A 13969-nucleotide genomic window follows, 5' to 3' on the forward strand; every position below is an offset into this window, starting at 1 on the left:
TCATGTTTTAAAAAAAGTTTGGACTTCTGCGTGGATAACGGTAATTCCATGAGGACTGGAAATTGGTTTTTTTTTTAAGTAGACTGAACGAAGAATCATAATATTTTTTACCCTCAATGGGAAATATTGTTTTTTCACGCAAAAAACTGCACTCGCTCTCCCCACGAACGGAAAATTTTCGAACGGAAGTTGTGCAGTGAGCCATGCGCCTTTAAGAGATACAGTAATCCGATCAAAGTTGTTTTCAAGCCATTTTTTGTTTTTCTTTTGCTCATTCAGGATTTTTTACACTTTCAACGTGTTTTTATTTAGATTTCAAGGAATATGTTTTCAAAATAAAACAACGAGAAAAATTTAAGCATTTTTTTCGAATTTGAAAATTCTGTGCAAGTTGACGTGCAGATGTTTGCGTATTTCGGCGCCTCACTCAAAAACATGTTTTTATGTTTAATTTGTGATTAAAATTGTTTTATCTATTTCTACACTCGTATAATATTTTTCCATGTACTTATGCTTATTTTAACATAATTTCAGGTCAATGCCACCCAAAAAGACTCAAAAATCAGGTTTACTGCAGTTCTTCGCCAAACAACAACAAGAAAAATATCAAAATTCATCGAAAAACGAAGAAACAACTGAACACGACGATTCTTGTCAAATTTTATTCGAAAAACAAGTAGCAGGTCCTAGTAAAGTTTCAAAACCAATCGGATTCCCTACAACGCCGAAAAATACGACTAAATGGGCAGAAACGCTACAGAAAAGCTCGGAAAAAGCAGGAAGAGACTGGTTAAATCCGTTCCCGATTCGCGTTAGTTCAGCAAAAAAAGAAATTGAGAAAAATAGGTAAAGTCCGTTTAAAATTTAAAATTAAAAAAAAAAAAAACTAAAATTAGTAAATTAGTTCTTAATTTCAGTAAAACCGAGTTGTTAGCAAAAGGATTCGATGATATTCATGGAAACGGTATATTTTACCCAATAAATGAACCTATTCGAAATTTTGAAGTAAGTAAGGAAAATATTATTTCCATTTGAAAAAAAAATCAAATTTCAGCTGAATCTTCTCAAATGTTTATCATCTTCAAATTGTTGTGTAGCACTTCCATCATCTTCTCCGTCTACTCCTGGACGAATATGTGCCATGACAGTATTCAATTTTTTGAAGTTTGTAGTAATATTAACATTATTTCTCATTTCACCCAATTTTCAGATGGTTCCCTCGATGTCGTGTACTTCTTGTCAGCTCCTCAGACAGTTGGATCTCGTCTCTTCGACAACTCGGCCTTGAATCTCAAACTACAAAACTGACTACAGTAACCCAATTCAAGAATCTAAAGACTGAAGCCGGAAAAATTCTAGTCTGCACAACACCGCAGTGCGCATTAAAAGTAGTCGAATCGACAGGAGGTCGTGAGTTTCTTGAAGAAATTCGCCTGGTTTTAATGGAATTAAAACCAAATGAGTGTTGTTCAAAGTACAAACCGATTCTCAACGCTTTGACTGTTAAGGAGGTTGGATCATTTTTTGAGTTTTGCAAAAAAAAGGGATAATTATACTTGAATTCCCATGCAAATGAGTTTCTTGATTTTTTTCGTCAAAAGAAAAATTGAAAATTTTCTAAAACCCGATGAGCACGCAAGAATAGATCATTTGCGCGGGAGTTCAAAAATAATAAGCCTTTTTTTAAATTTTAGCAAAATTTAAAAATTCAATTAAAATTTTAATAAATTTTTTGGATGAACAAATTTCGCAGAAAATGTTTTAAAAGTCTCTCAATTTTTTATTTTTCAATTTTTCGAAATTTCAAACCACCATACATGATTTCAAAAAGAAAAAATTTGAAGTTTTGTCAGGAAATTCGTTATTTTGAGCACATTTTTGAGTCTATACATTCAAAAATTTAACACAAATTTACCTTCTTTGTTATAATTTTTTATTCAAAAATTGAGATTTATTTATTTAATTATTTTTTTTTCAAAAATATTTCAAAATTTGAATTTTCAGACTTTCTTTCGTTGTTCTGTTCTCACCACTTCGACATCAAATGCTTCTCGTCGTACAGCTTCGATTACAAAACGACAACAAATGATTACAAATCTTCAATTATCCGACTGGATTGAACAGACTGAAGCTGATTTTGCTTTCAGGTTTGCTTTTCTTGGAAATATCAACTTTTAAAAATCAACTTCAGAAGTGCAAATATTCCGGCAGGAGTTGAAGTTAAAACGTGGAAATCTGAAGACAATTCTGCAAAACATGCTGAAATAACCGGAAAATTCGAAAAATACTGTGAAAAGACAATCGACGATCTGGCTCGACAATGCATTGTTTCATCGAAAAGTGTCAAAAAACTCATTTGGACCTGCTGGAAAACTTTGAAACAGCAATCGAAATTACCTGAAATTGAGAAGAAAAAACTGGAAATTTCAGAGTTCTTGACATGTACTTACAAACTTTTGATTATTGATGGAGTTGTAGCAGCAAGAAATTTTGTGAAAAAACATTCTGAAATTCCGCATATCAAAGAACACGCGGAGAAAATCTTGGAACCAACAATTTTTGGTGGATTTTCAGAGTTCCCAGCAAAGTTTCAACAATTATCTGATTCAATCGAAGCTTTTTTAAAAATGGGTAATACAATTTCCACGTGTGATATCCGGTAATTTAAACAATTTTCAGATAATCATGTACTTGGAGTAATTCTTTGCCGGGATTCTGACCAGGCGATTGAGATACAGAATTATTTGGAATTACAGTTGACTACTCGATGTACTTGTGTCAGAATTATTGAAGAAGGAACTCATCCGGGAAGAAATTTGTGGAATATTCAAAGGATTTCTACAGTTTTCATCGATGTTTGTTTTTTTTTTTCGAGTGGTTTAGCTGCAAAAAATCCGAAATAGTCTCAAATTCTGAGAAAACCGAAAGAAAAACGTTCAAAATCCTTTTTTTCGTTTTTTTTTAGTGGAATTTCGACATTTGTGATCAATTTGTAATATATTTAGAGTTAATATAATTATAAGTATAATCCCCATTGACCGTACTCAACATTTCAGAGAAAATCTCCGAAAATCGTAATTCTTCCTGTCAAAATTCGCGATTTTATTGGCTTTTCCGATGGTCTTCCACTTTCCGAACTCACATTTATCGCTTCAATATCTCGTGATTCTCTGTTCAATTTTCGTCGATTTGGTGGAGCCCACTTGTTAATTATCAATGATCCATTAGAGAAGTTGGTAAATATAAACCAATTTTCAATATTTCCTACAAAATTTAGTGTTTCAGCGAAATGAGGATGGTCGGCTTCTTGTAGACGACGGGAAATTTGTACAGAATAATTCGAAAAATGCCCCAAAAATGGGAGCTGTGGAGAGGTTAACATTTTCTGTTTTAATTTTTAAAGAAAATTGAAATTTTAGATATGATTTTAAATTCGAGCCATCTCGTCTTCGAATCGACGCTACTCATCTACCAATTCAATTTTTTTATCCACGAGATGTTGGTGTGACTTTCGATGAAACAGCTGGAATTAGTCAACTTGGAAAGTAAGTTTAACTTTTTAAACGAATTTTGAAAAAATTAAAAATAGTGCTAAATTAAAAAAAATTTTTTTTTGTAATTTTTCCAATTTAATTTTTTTTAAATGGTTGAATCTCATTTGAAGCGGTTTTTTCCTGACAGTTTTTCTCTTCAATTTTCTATTTGGAACACAGATTTTCAGATATTCAGACATAACTAGCTTTGTATATTATTTTATTTTTGCGAAATTGGAAAAAAATAGATCAATTTTTATAAAAAAATTTTTAACAGTTATATTCAGTCATTACGATATATTTTTTGTATCAATTAAAGCAAAATTAATTTTTAGAGGTAGTTTTGAGTTAGAAAATGAAATGTATTCATCTGAAAAAAAATTTCAGAAAAATCTGTGATTTTTTAGAACCCATATTGAGATGACATCAAAAGAACATACGGAACTGTTTAAACGTTTGCAAAATCCTGATTTCAGTCGATTTCAACGTCGAAAACGAGTATTTTGGGTATTGGTGAGTGTTAATTTTAAAAATATTAAAATATTAAAAAAAAAAATATTTTAGCATCGGATCAAGGTTTTTTTTTGAAAAATCGAGAAACGACATTTTTTGATTAATAAAACTCGAAAATTTGCCTTTTGTTTGTTGAAAAAATGCTGAGTTTTGGCCAATTGAGAATAATTCTTTTTCTCGATTTTTCGATCATCTCTAATACCGAAAAATTAAAAAAAAATTATCGACGACAGGTCCGATTATAATTTTTCAATTTTTAGGAAGATCTGGAGCACCCAAATGAAAATAAATCAATTCCAATTGAAGAAATGGATGAAACTCAACTTTGCTGGAATCAGGATATTCAATATTTGGGTGAAGTGAGTTTTGTAGATCAATTTTCCGAATAAAAATAAGTGTATTTTCAGATAAAATCATCAAAATTATCAGAACGGCTTACCAGATATATGAAAGATGAACCTGTAGAATGGATTATAAATGAGAAGCGAAGATTTGAATATATCAATGAAATGTTAGTTTTTAAATTATATACTTTCGATGGATTCATCAAAAATAAATTTAGATGAACGAATGGTGAAAAAAAAGTTAAAAACGCATTTGAAATAGAAAAAAAAACGAGAAAAAGCTATTATTTTGGAAGCTTGTAGTATTATATTTCATGAAAAGACGGGAATTAAAGTTATGCTTTTATTCAAAAATTTTCAAAATTTTGCTTTTTTTTTTTTTGAGAAACACAAACTTTAAAACATCAGGAAAAAATATAATTCTTATTAAAAAAAAATTTAACTTTCCTATTTATTTGCAATTTTCTTTTCAAAAACCTCTCTCCAAAAGTTTCTAGATTTTTAAAATTTTCAGTCAAAGTTTTGGATAAAATTTCCAAAAAAAAAACCAAAATTTCCTAAAAATATGGGATTTCTTATTAATTTCGAGAATTGAATGTTCAAATGAGAACAATTAAATAAAACAAATTAAAAATAAATAAATCGTTGAAAAAATTTTATTACGTTGCCTCCCAAAATTATGAGATGAAAACTTTTCCATCACTTTTTACAGCAAGTAAAAAAAAGGTTTTAAGTGAAAAAAATTTCCTCCTGACTCATTTTTTAAAGTACATCTTCTAATCTTGATCATATAAGTTTTTTCGAAATTTTTTTAAAAAGACACTGAAAAAGTGCACGACGATTCCTACAAACTACGAATACCCTACACATATCACGACATAATACCAAATTTAGATTTCAAAATTTCCACCTCAAACGTCTAATTTTCATAATCGAAAAGGTCTCTAGGGCTTCTTTCACATTTCAGCAGCATCTTAGGCTTACTAAAAAAATGTACTTTTTCAAATAGAAAATCACATTTTAAACTCAAAATTCTCTCAGAACTTCGACCGACCGTCTTGTTCATTTGGATCGTCTTCTACGAAACCTCGACGCTCATTTTCAAGTCTTATCTTCATGTTAAATCCTTCAAATTCCTTACAAATCGGCTCTCACTTGTCCCTGTTTTATCTCTCACATCCCAAACATACATTTCATTTTATTTTCATTTTCATTATTATTATTATCATATACAAGTTATCATTATATCTTCTCTCAACACACGCACCCATATTCGGGAGAATTAAACCTCAAAATAGAATGGAGAAGTAGTAGACGCAGAGATGGGGTGATAATACTAGAAAAGCGGATGAGCTTGACGCCTCATGCTCTCAGTTTCCCAAGCAACGAGAGATAGAAGATGAGAGTTCCGCCCCATATCTATCTCTCTTTTGAATATAATGAGGCAATGGAAATTTTCTCTCTCTGGATTTTTAATTATAATTTACTCTTTATTAATATATTGAAATCTCTCAATCCTCGCGATTTTGACTTTTAGAAAAAGGAATCTCTTCGAAAATTGGAATTTTTAAAAATTTTTAAAATATTTCCTTCACTCTAATTATTCCACCACTTGAAAACTTGAAAGTTTGTAGGCAGAAGCTTGAGAAAGCTACATCTAGAAGCACTTTCGTGTGCAATTTTTTTTCAAACTATTTTTTAATTTTTTTTTGAATTTAGAAGAAATGGGTCTTGCAACGAATTTTTGATCCCTCAAAAGTAGATTGTTTCCCTTTTAAAAGGAAAAAGAAGGGAAACAACTGTGCAGGTTGTAATAACGACCAAAAACTTAAAGAAACAGTTTTATATTACCCATATCCATTATAGTTCGCTCCGAGACCCAAAAATTACTACACCTTTGATGTAGCTGTCAGTATATAGAAATTCCAAGTGAGCAACAATTTTTTAACAAAAAACAGTTCTCGAAAAATTGGATCAATTCTACAAGCAAATTCAATTGTTTTCTTTCATTCTGACCCTTCACTTACTCTTCTCTATCCTCGAAAACTCAATACCTCTAGCATTTCTCAGAAAAAAAAATGGATGACGCTTCTGTGCTAAAATATCTCCAAGAAAATCCGAAACTTGTTGAGGATTTCGTTGTTTCAAATGAAATCTCACCAGAAACTTTCAAACGATGGGCGGTACGAAGAACAATGAAATACAAAAATGTGAAGAATGGAACTTCTGGGGGAACGGGCGCCTGGACTGTAAGTTAACAATGATTTCGAATAATTTAGAATCAAATTATTTCTAGGAACCGGATCTATCAATGAAGCGGAGAGTTATTTTGGAAACTTCCGATAATAGGGTGAGTTGGCTTATGTAGGATATGATGACGGGAAATGAAGTTTTGTAGAGCAGGAAGTTTGCTTTTTGCAATATATAGAAACAATTGAAAAAAATACACAATATAGCAGTTTGTAGGTAGTTTAGGCAGGCACGAATCCAAGGCCAGCCTGCATTATGGCTACTGCAAAAGAAAATGTGGAAATGGTTCTATTTCCTATTCAAAGCTCTAAAACTTCGAATTTATTAAAAATTGAAAACCTGAAAAGTTACGTGCACTTCAAAAAATTGGTAGATAGGTAGGTAGGTAGGTAGGTACGTAGGAAAGTAGAGTCGTAGAATTTGCAGTAATTATTTTTAATAAGAAAAATAATTTCCAGACAAGAATCCTTTACGAAATAACTCAGTGTTGTGGACAATTGATTGGAACCAATTCGATAGAGTTGATTGTTCAAAACGACGAAGGAGCATTCTCATGCAGGAAAACAGAGAATGGAGAACTTAAATTGAAAAAAGTAGATTGTCGTGAAAATTATGCAAAACAGTTTTTTATTATTTTCAGGTAAAAACCAGCAAATCCGCAGATTATATCCAGACGATTGTTAACGCTGGAAATCAAACAATTGGTAAGTTTACGGTTTTAAACACTTTTCTTCTATTAGTATTGAGCTCTATTTTTCCAACTGGTATCTATGATGAATTATATGATATCAAAAATAAATTTCATTAAAAAAATTTGCCACGGCATTTTTGTTGAGCAAATAAAAGTAAAATGATTGTATTTAGATCTACCAAATTTGAGCATTTTTCTACATCTTTGATAAGACGCAAGAATAAATTAAAGCTGTTCTAGCTTTCATCATCTTATGATTTATTTATTTTCTATATATTTTCAGCTGAAATTCATTTCTATACGCAACTAGATTCGACAGAGAAGTCAATAGTCAATGCTGTTTGTACATGGGCTGCGGCAACCAACTACTATTCAGAGGTACGGTAGGATACTACGTCATAGGATTTGATCAGAGGATTTGGATGGGGATGATCCGATGACTATAACTGATAGCCAGAAAGCAATATTGACGCAGAAAAATGGAAACTATTTTCAAAAATAGAAAATACGTTGAAATATTTTAAAAATACTGAAATAGCACACATAAGTAGGCAAAAATAACCTGATTGCCTTCAAAGTGTGATTTTCAGAAAACTACAAAAGCACATTACTTGCAGTTTCCTGAAACCAAAACAATCTTTTCAGCTCTACACCCACAAACAAGAAGGTTCCGACGGTCAAGATATCCATGAGAATATAGCAAAACAAAGAAAACTGTCAAATTTCCTTCTCGATGTTGCAAGATCCATATTTCACGACATTGTATCAATGGATGCAGTTATCATTAAAGTCATGGTACGTGATATGAATATTTACTGGTATATCAGATCATATATCAGAATTTTGCACAAAAACTGGTGGACGCTGATCGAGCATCTCTCTTCCTAGTCGATTCGAAGAACGCACAAATTTACGCGAGAATCTTTGACGTCGGGACTGGAGATGAGGAACATGTTCGTGTGAATAGTGAAGGACAAAAGGAAATAAGGTAACGCTTTGGAGATTCAGAAATTGCCTTGCAAATTTTCTTTGCCTTAAAATGCTGTTGCTTAGGTTACCTTTAAGGCCCCTTTTTTGGCAAACAAGTATTATTTATTATGAGTAAAACTGAACAAAAACCAAAACCAGAAGTTTAGATTCGACATGTCAAAGGGAATAGCCGGGTACGTGGCTTCAACTGGAGAAGGATTGAATATTGAAAATGCATATGAAGATGAGAGATTTAATGCAGATGTTGACTCAAAAACTGGATACACAACAAAAACCATTCTTTGTATGCCAATTTTGATAAGAGGAATGTAAGTGTAACTCACAATCAGATGACAATAAATAAATAAATAAGTTAATATTTCCAGAGTGATCGGAGTTGTTCAAATGGTGAATAAACATGATGGAGTATTCACTAGACAAGACGAAGATGCGTTTGAAATATTTGCAGTCTACTGTGGTCTGGCTCTTCATCATGCAAAATTGTATGATAAAATACGGAGATCCGAACAAAAATATCGAGTTGCATTGGAAGTATTGGCATATCATAGTGTTTGTAATGCAGATGAAGTGAATAAGCTAAAGAAGATTGAGATTAACAATCGTATTGTAGAACTCGAAACGTAAGTAGTACCAAAAATATAAAATAAAGGTGAAGCTAAAATTATAATTGTGTGTGTTTCAGAATTGATTTCAACGGAATGAGACTATCAGAATTGGAGAAGCCACTCTATGCTGTTTATATGTTCAAAACTCTATTTGCCGATACTTTGTATGCACTTTCTCTGAATTCCCACAAAATTTACCAGTATTCCAGACGGTTCGACACAGAAGATCTGATTCGTTTCGTGTTGACAGTTCGAAAAAACTATCGCCGAGTTGCCTACCACAATTGGGCTCACGGATGGTCTGTTGCTCACGCAATGTTTGCCACACTGATGAACAGTCCTGATGCTTTCACCAAATTGGAGGTTAGATTTCCAGATTTTCGAAGTGCCAAAAAACGCATTTTCTCGATTAGACTGAAATCCATACAAGCCAATCAAAAATTAGTATTTTGGCCGCTGAAAAAATAAACTTAACGCTTTCAAAGATGAAATTATGGAAAATAACTTTTAGATTTAAAAGACCAGCAATTTTTTGTCCAAAATGTTTTTTTTTTAAATTAAATCCGATTTTAGGCGTTGGCCCTCTACGTCTCATGCCTCTGCCATGATCTAGATCATCGTGGTAAAAACAACGCTTATATGAAAACAATGTCTACTCCATTAGCATCAATCTACAGTACTTCTGTAATGGAACGACATCATTTCAATCAAACAGTCACTATTCTCCAACAAGACGGTCATAATATTCTAAAGTCATTATCTTCTGAGGACTACAAAAAGACTCTGTCGCTCATAAAACATTGCATTTTGGCAACCGATTTGGCACTTTTCTTCTCTAATAAAGCAAAGTTAAATGTCATTTTGGATAACAACACATTTGATATCAACCGGCAGGAACATAGGTATTTTGAAGTTTAGAGTATTTTTCATTTATTTTATTCTTCCAGACTTCTCACCCAAGCCGTTATGATGACAGGATGCGACTTGGTTGCTTCTGCTAAGCCATGGAATATTCAAACTGAAACTGTCAAAGTGATTTTCGAGGAGTTCTATGATCAGGGAGATGCTGAACGGCTTAGTGGAAAGGAGCCAATTCCAATGATGGACAGGCAGCAAGCTCATATGTTACCTCAGATGCAGGCCAGTTAGATATAAAGATAATTTCAAAGAATGACATAACTATGAAAACTTTAATTTTTTAAAAGTTAATTTTTGTTTTTGTCACTACATAAAATTAAGTTCAGATGAGTTTAAAAATTAAACAGAATATCAGCATTTTCAATTATTTGTGGAAGTTGTATCAATCAATTGGTAAAGAAACATTTTTCCAGGTCGGCTTCATGCGTGGGATCTGTATGCCCTGCTACGACTTAATCGCGCGAATATTCCCGAAAAACGATAAAATGAGAGAACGCTGCGAGTAAGTTGCAAATTTATCAGCATCTCTCAAAAATTTAATTTTCACAGATACAACGCCAAAAAATGGGAAGAGCTAGCCGAGGAGCAACGGAAGAAACAAGAGGCTCTTGCTCAACAAAATGGCGAAGCTAATGAAACTCAAGAATAATACAATACTGAAATTTCACATATTTCATTAATATCAATTATTTGTAATATATTATCACTATGTTGTCATAATGTTTTACTTGTATTTCTTATCACGATCTCATTATCAATATCAATAAAAATAAATATAATGAGATATGGAGTATCTCAATTATTAAAATTATTTTACTAACCAGTTTATTAGCTTCAATTTATTACAGTTATTAAATTTTGTTATTATTATTATTATTACTAATTGGAATGTATGTATCTACAATCCCAGTGCAGGCATATCAAATGCTCCATTTCCTCCAACGAATCGTTTGGTTTTTGAGTTCATTTTGAACCCAACTTCATCTCCAGGATTCCAGTTATTCGGGATTTTGAACATGGTATCCCACTCGTCACGGGCTCGCCCCTGAGTCGAGAAAGCCGTGTTCAAGGCTGGCATAGTTGGATCAAGAGATGGGAGAATGAAGCGACTTCCTATAAGAAAAGGATTGGCGTTTTTTCTCTCTGTTTTGACTCATCAATTTCTGTTGTCGGCACGTAACATAGTTCTTCGTACACATTCTATGTTTTCACTGACATTGCAGAAAAACCAAGACAAAAACATTTTAATCAATACCTACCAAGTCCTGGAATTTCTTTTTCATTTGCTCCAGTCCATCTCAATCTCGTATGCCTTCCTTTTGGTTCAAAGAACAATGGAGGAATGGGACGTTCTTCAATATCTTGGAATACCTGAAATAAATATTTAAATTGCCAAAATAAATTAATCTCATTATACCTTTGCATCAATCATTTCAGCTTTTGCAGTTGGTGCACCGAACAGTCTTGGTAATGCACGAATTGTTTTGACACGTGTTCTACCTTTCTGTTCATCAGTTAACATTTGCCTTCCTTTCAATGTATTCTCTAATTTATCATCCATGAACAATGCAGCAAGACTTGGATTATTCTTCAAATTTGTCAAAACTCTTGATTCTTTTGCAATTTTCCATTCGGTACTTGGATGTCTTCGTATTTCCTCTTGAACTTTTGGATCAGATCCAATTAATAATGGAAGCATTTTACGTGGTCTTGTTGGGATTTTACGTGGAGCAAAGTAGCCAGGCTGAGGTTTTGGATTGAATTCCATCGGCTTTGGAGCAAGATACTTTTCCACGTCATCAACTCGATATTTAATTCTGTCCAATGCACTTTTCAATTCATCATTTGACTTTAATTTCTCAACGAATCCGGAAGAAAGACGAAGTGGTGCACGACGGAATGAATTTTCAGATGGATCAATCAAATTTTCATCTTCTTCGTCTTCATCATCATCAGACTCTCCAAAACCATGGAGACCGAGCACAAGTTGAGATTTTTGATCTAGTTTTGCACGAGCCTCCATTGCGCGGAATGCACTTTCATCCTCATCTGAAATTTAGTCGACAGATAAGAGTTCCTACTAATTCAAAAAACAAAAACCAACCGTTCATAGCCAAAGGCCTTCGCTTGCTCAGTGGAGAATCCCTCATTCGTTGGTAAGAGAGCAATGATTGAACTTCCGCATTCTGAAAGTATTAGGTATTTTTTCAAAGCGACCACACAGGCACAAAATGTCCTACTAGGCTTACGACTGTCATTGTTAGTTATTTTCCAAGATACACGTGATTTTTTCTCAATTCGCGATCTCCACAAAAATTTTTCGAAATATTTTATGGTGGTTTAACATCTTACAAACAAAATAGGAGACTTTAGCTAAATCGCATCCTATTATATTAAATTTTCAAAATGACAAAAAACTTTTTTAGAAGTTTCCGAAAAAATATAGACTTAAAAATAGTAAGATTCGGCAATTTTTTTGATAATTGCTGCAGAAGTATTACCGACTGTTGAAAGTTATCAATATCGGCGATTCTCAACACCTATGTATGATTGTTGTATTTGTAAAATTATATTTACAGATATGCTCTAAATACATATAAAAAGACTTAATACTTTTATATAAAGCTTAAATATTTTGGATTTTTTTTCCTTTCTAAAAAAATTTAAAACAGTTGAGAAATTACTAATTCACCTGTAAAAGCTCTTTTAATCTAGGACTACTTTTCAATCTCCTGGCTAAATCTCTTCTCTGATGCTCTGCTTCACTTTGTGGTTCTCCATCCGAACTTCTTCTTCTGGGTACATCCTCGTCCTCAAGATCATCATCATCTTCATCTTCCTCTTGAAGTTCTCTTTGTTGCATTCTTTGGTCCACTCGATTCATCATCATCCGTTGTTCTTCACCTCTTCCACCGGCAACTGGGGCATTTTTACCTAACATTGCTCTTTGAGCAAGAGCTTGTTGGAACACTGACGATGGAGCAGCTTGAGCTTTTCTCATTTGTTGAGGCATTTTAAAGGGGTTCTTGCCAGCGATCATATTTGCAACGAGTCCTGGGAGAATTTGTGTTTGAAATTTGTCCATTACGGCTTTGGCAATCTAAATTAGAAACATTGTTAGTTATAAAATTAAGAAAATCATTCTGCAAACAATAATTAAAAACCCAAACAAATGGGAAAAGGGAGTTTCTCTAATATTTTTTAAAACTGCAATTGAATTCACACCAACCTGTTCGGACGGATCCGTATTTTCCATATCTCTCTGCGTTCGGATAGCATCTTCTAATCCACGAATACTGCTACCAATTGGGATTCCATTTCCATTCAACATATCGATAAATGCATTTCCTGAAATTCAAATTTGTTTTCAGAACAGTTACTGAAAAAGTAAAATGAAAACCTGATTTAGGCTGTAATTTTGCCATCTCCGCCTGTTGCATAACTGCATCAGCTGCCAAATCATCAACTTTTAGCTTTTTGTACTTATCGAATTGATCAGGATGTACTTTCTCTAGAACTTCTAATTGAGTCTTAAATGCTCCTTTTGCCATTTCCATTTGACCTTTTTTGATGAGAGCATCAACAAATTGAACACCCATCAGTTCAAGAGCTTCCATTGATGGAGCCAGTGGTAGTTTTTGATGGCTTTTACCTACGAGAGATGACAACAAAGCTCCCGGAGCATCGGAAGTCGATGGAGATTGGGCCGATAATGGTGCTGGAAATTTTCTAAATATTTTCCCTTTTTTCAATTTTTCCTCATAAATCATCACTTAAAAAAATGTTAGGATATCACAAAAAGTTCAGCCAAAGTATTTGATAAATTGCCAAATTTTTTAAAGTTTCTGATTTTTTTTGAAACATAAATTTAACAATGTAATCTCTAAATATTGAATTTAAAACTAACCGATACAAAATCCTAACAACAGGAATAAAAATAAAAATAAAATCATTTTCGAATCTTTTACGAAAGTGAAATAAATAAAATGAAAATGCGAAAGAGAAAATCTTTTGAAAGGGAGAAGTCGTGGAACTGGATGAAAACAAGAATGAATTGATAAGAATGGCTAACGACGAGAATATCACCTTCTGACATAGGTGAACCTTCGGATGAAACTTGTTTCT

The 13969-nt window shown here is 32.9% G+C and overlaps 3 protein-coding genes and 2 non-coding genes across 5 annotated transcripts; 3 read left to right on the forward strand and 2 right to left on the reverse strand.

Annotated features, from left to right (window-relative positions):
• The first annotated feature begins 528 nt into the window (after positions 1-528).
• fncm-1 (FANCM (Fanconi anemia complex component M) homolog) lies at positions 529-5634 on the forward strand. The gene is made up of 14 exons (NM_059142.4): positions 529-846; positions 918-1005; positions 1055-1164; positions 1211-1511; positions 2005-2147; positions 2192-2631; positions 2680-2855; positions 3057-3236; positions 3286-3374; positions 3420-3545; positions 3941-4046; positions 4307-4405; positions 4454-4557; positions 5432-5634. Exons 1-14 carry the CDS (start codon positions 539-541, stop codon positions 5511-5513), a joined length of 2352 nt encoding a protein of 783 aa, NP_491543.1. The 5' UTR covers positions 529-538; the 3' UTR covers positions 5514-5634.
• An 829-nt stretch (positions 5635-6463) lies between these two features.
• pde-5 (putative 3',5'-cyclic phosphodiesterase pde-5) lies at positions 6464-10654 on the forward strand. Its single transcript, NM_059143.4, has 15 exons — positions 6464-6639; positions 6687-6740; positions 7099-7233; positions 7281-7344; positions 7615-7709; positions 7977-8126; positions 8171-8319; positions 8468-8629; positions 8687-8941; positions 9004-9090; positions 9136-9289; positions 9500-9828; positions 9874-10066; positions 10258-10346; positions 10394-10654. The coding sequence occupies exons 1-15, from the start codon at positions 6469-6471 to the stop codon at positions 10491-10493; spliced, it is 2187 nt and encodes a 728-aa protein (NP_491544.3). The 5' UTR covers positions 6464-6468; the 3' UTR covers positions 10494-10654.
• On the reverse strand, positions 8168-8298 carry C32E12.8. The gene has a single exon (NR_050105.1). It is a non-coding gene; the product is annotated as an Unclassified non-coding RNA C32E12.8 (non-coding RNA).
• On the forward strand, positions 8253-8275 carry C32E12.6. The gene has a single exon (NR_000174.1). It is a non-coding gene; the product is annotated as an Unclassified non-coding RNA C32E12.6 (non-coding RNA).
• On the reverse strand, positions 10650-13895 carry osr-1 (TPR_REGION domain-containing protein). Its single transcript, NM_059144.7, has 8 exons — positions 13752-13895; positions 13245-13562; positions 13074-13192; positions 12537-12944; positions 11949-12030; positions 11262-11893; positions 11104-11215; positions 10650-10957 (listed from the first exon to the last, which is right to left on the reverse strand). The coding sequence occupies exons 1-8, from the start codon at positions 13795-13797 to the stop codon at positions 10743-10745; spliced, it is 1932 nt and encodes a 643-aa protein (NP_491545.2). The 5' UTR covers positions 13798-13895; the 3' UTR covers positions 10650-10742.
• Positions 13896-13969: the final 74 nt, after the last annotated feature.

The sequence above is a fragment of the Caenorhabditis elegans genome, chromosome I, assembly GCF_000002985.6.
Source record: "Caenorhabditis elegans chromosome I".
In the NCBI taxonomy this organism is placed as follows: domain Eukaryota; kingdom Metazoa; phylum Nematoda; class Chromadorea; order Rhabditida; family Rhabditidae; genus Caenorhabditis; species Caenorhabditis elegans.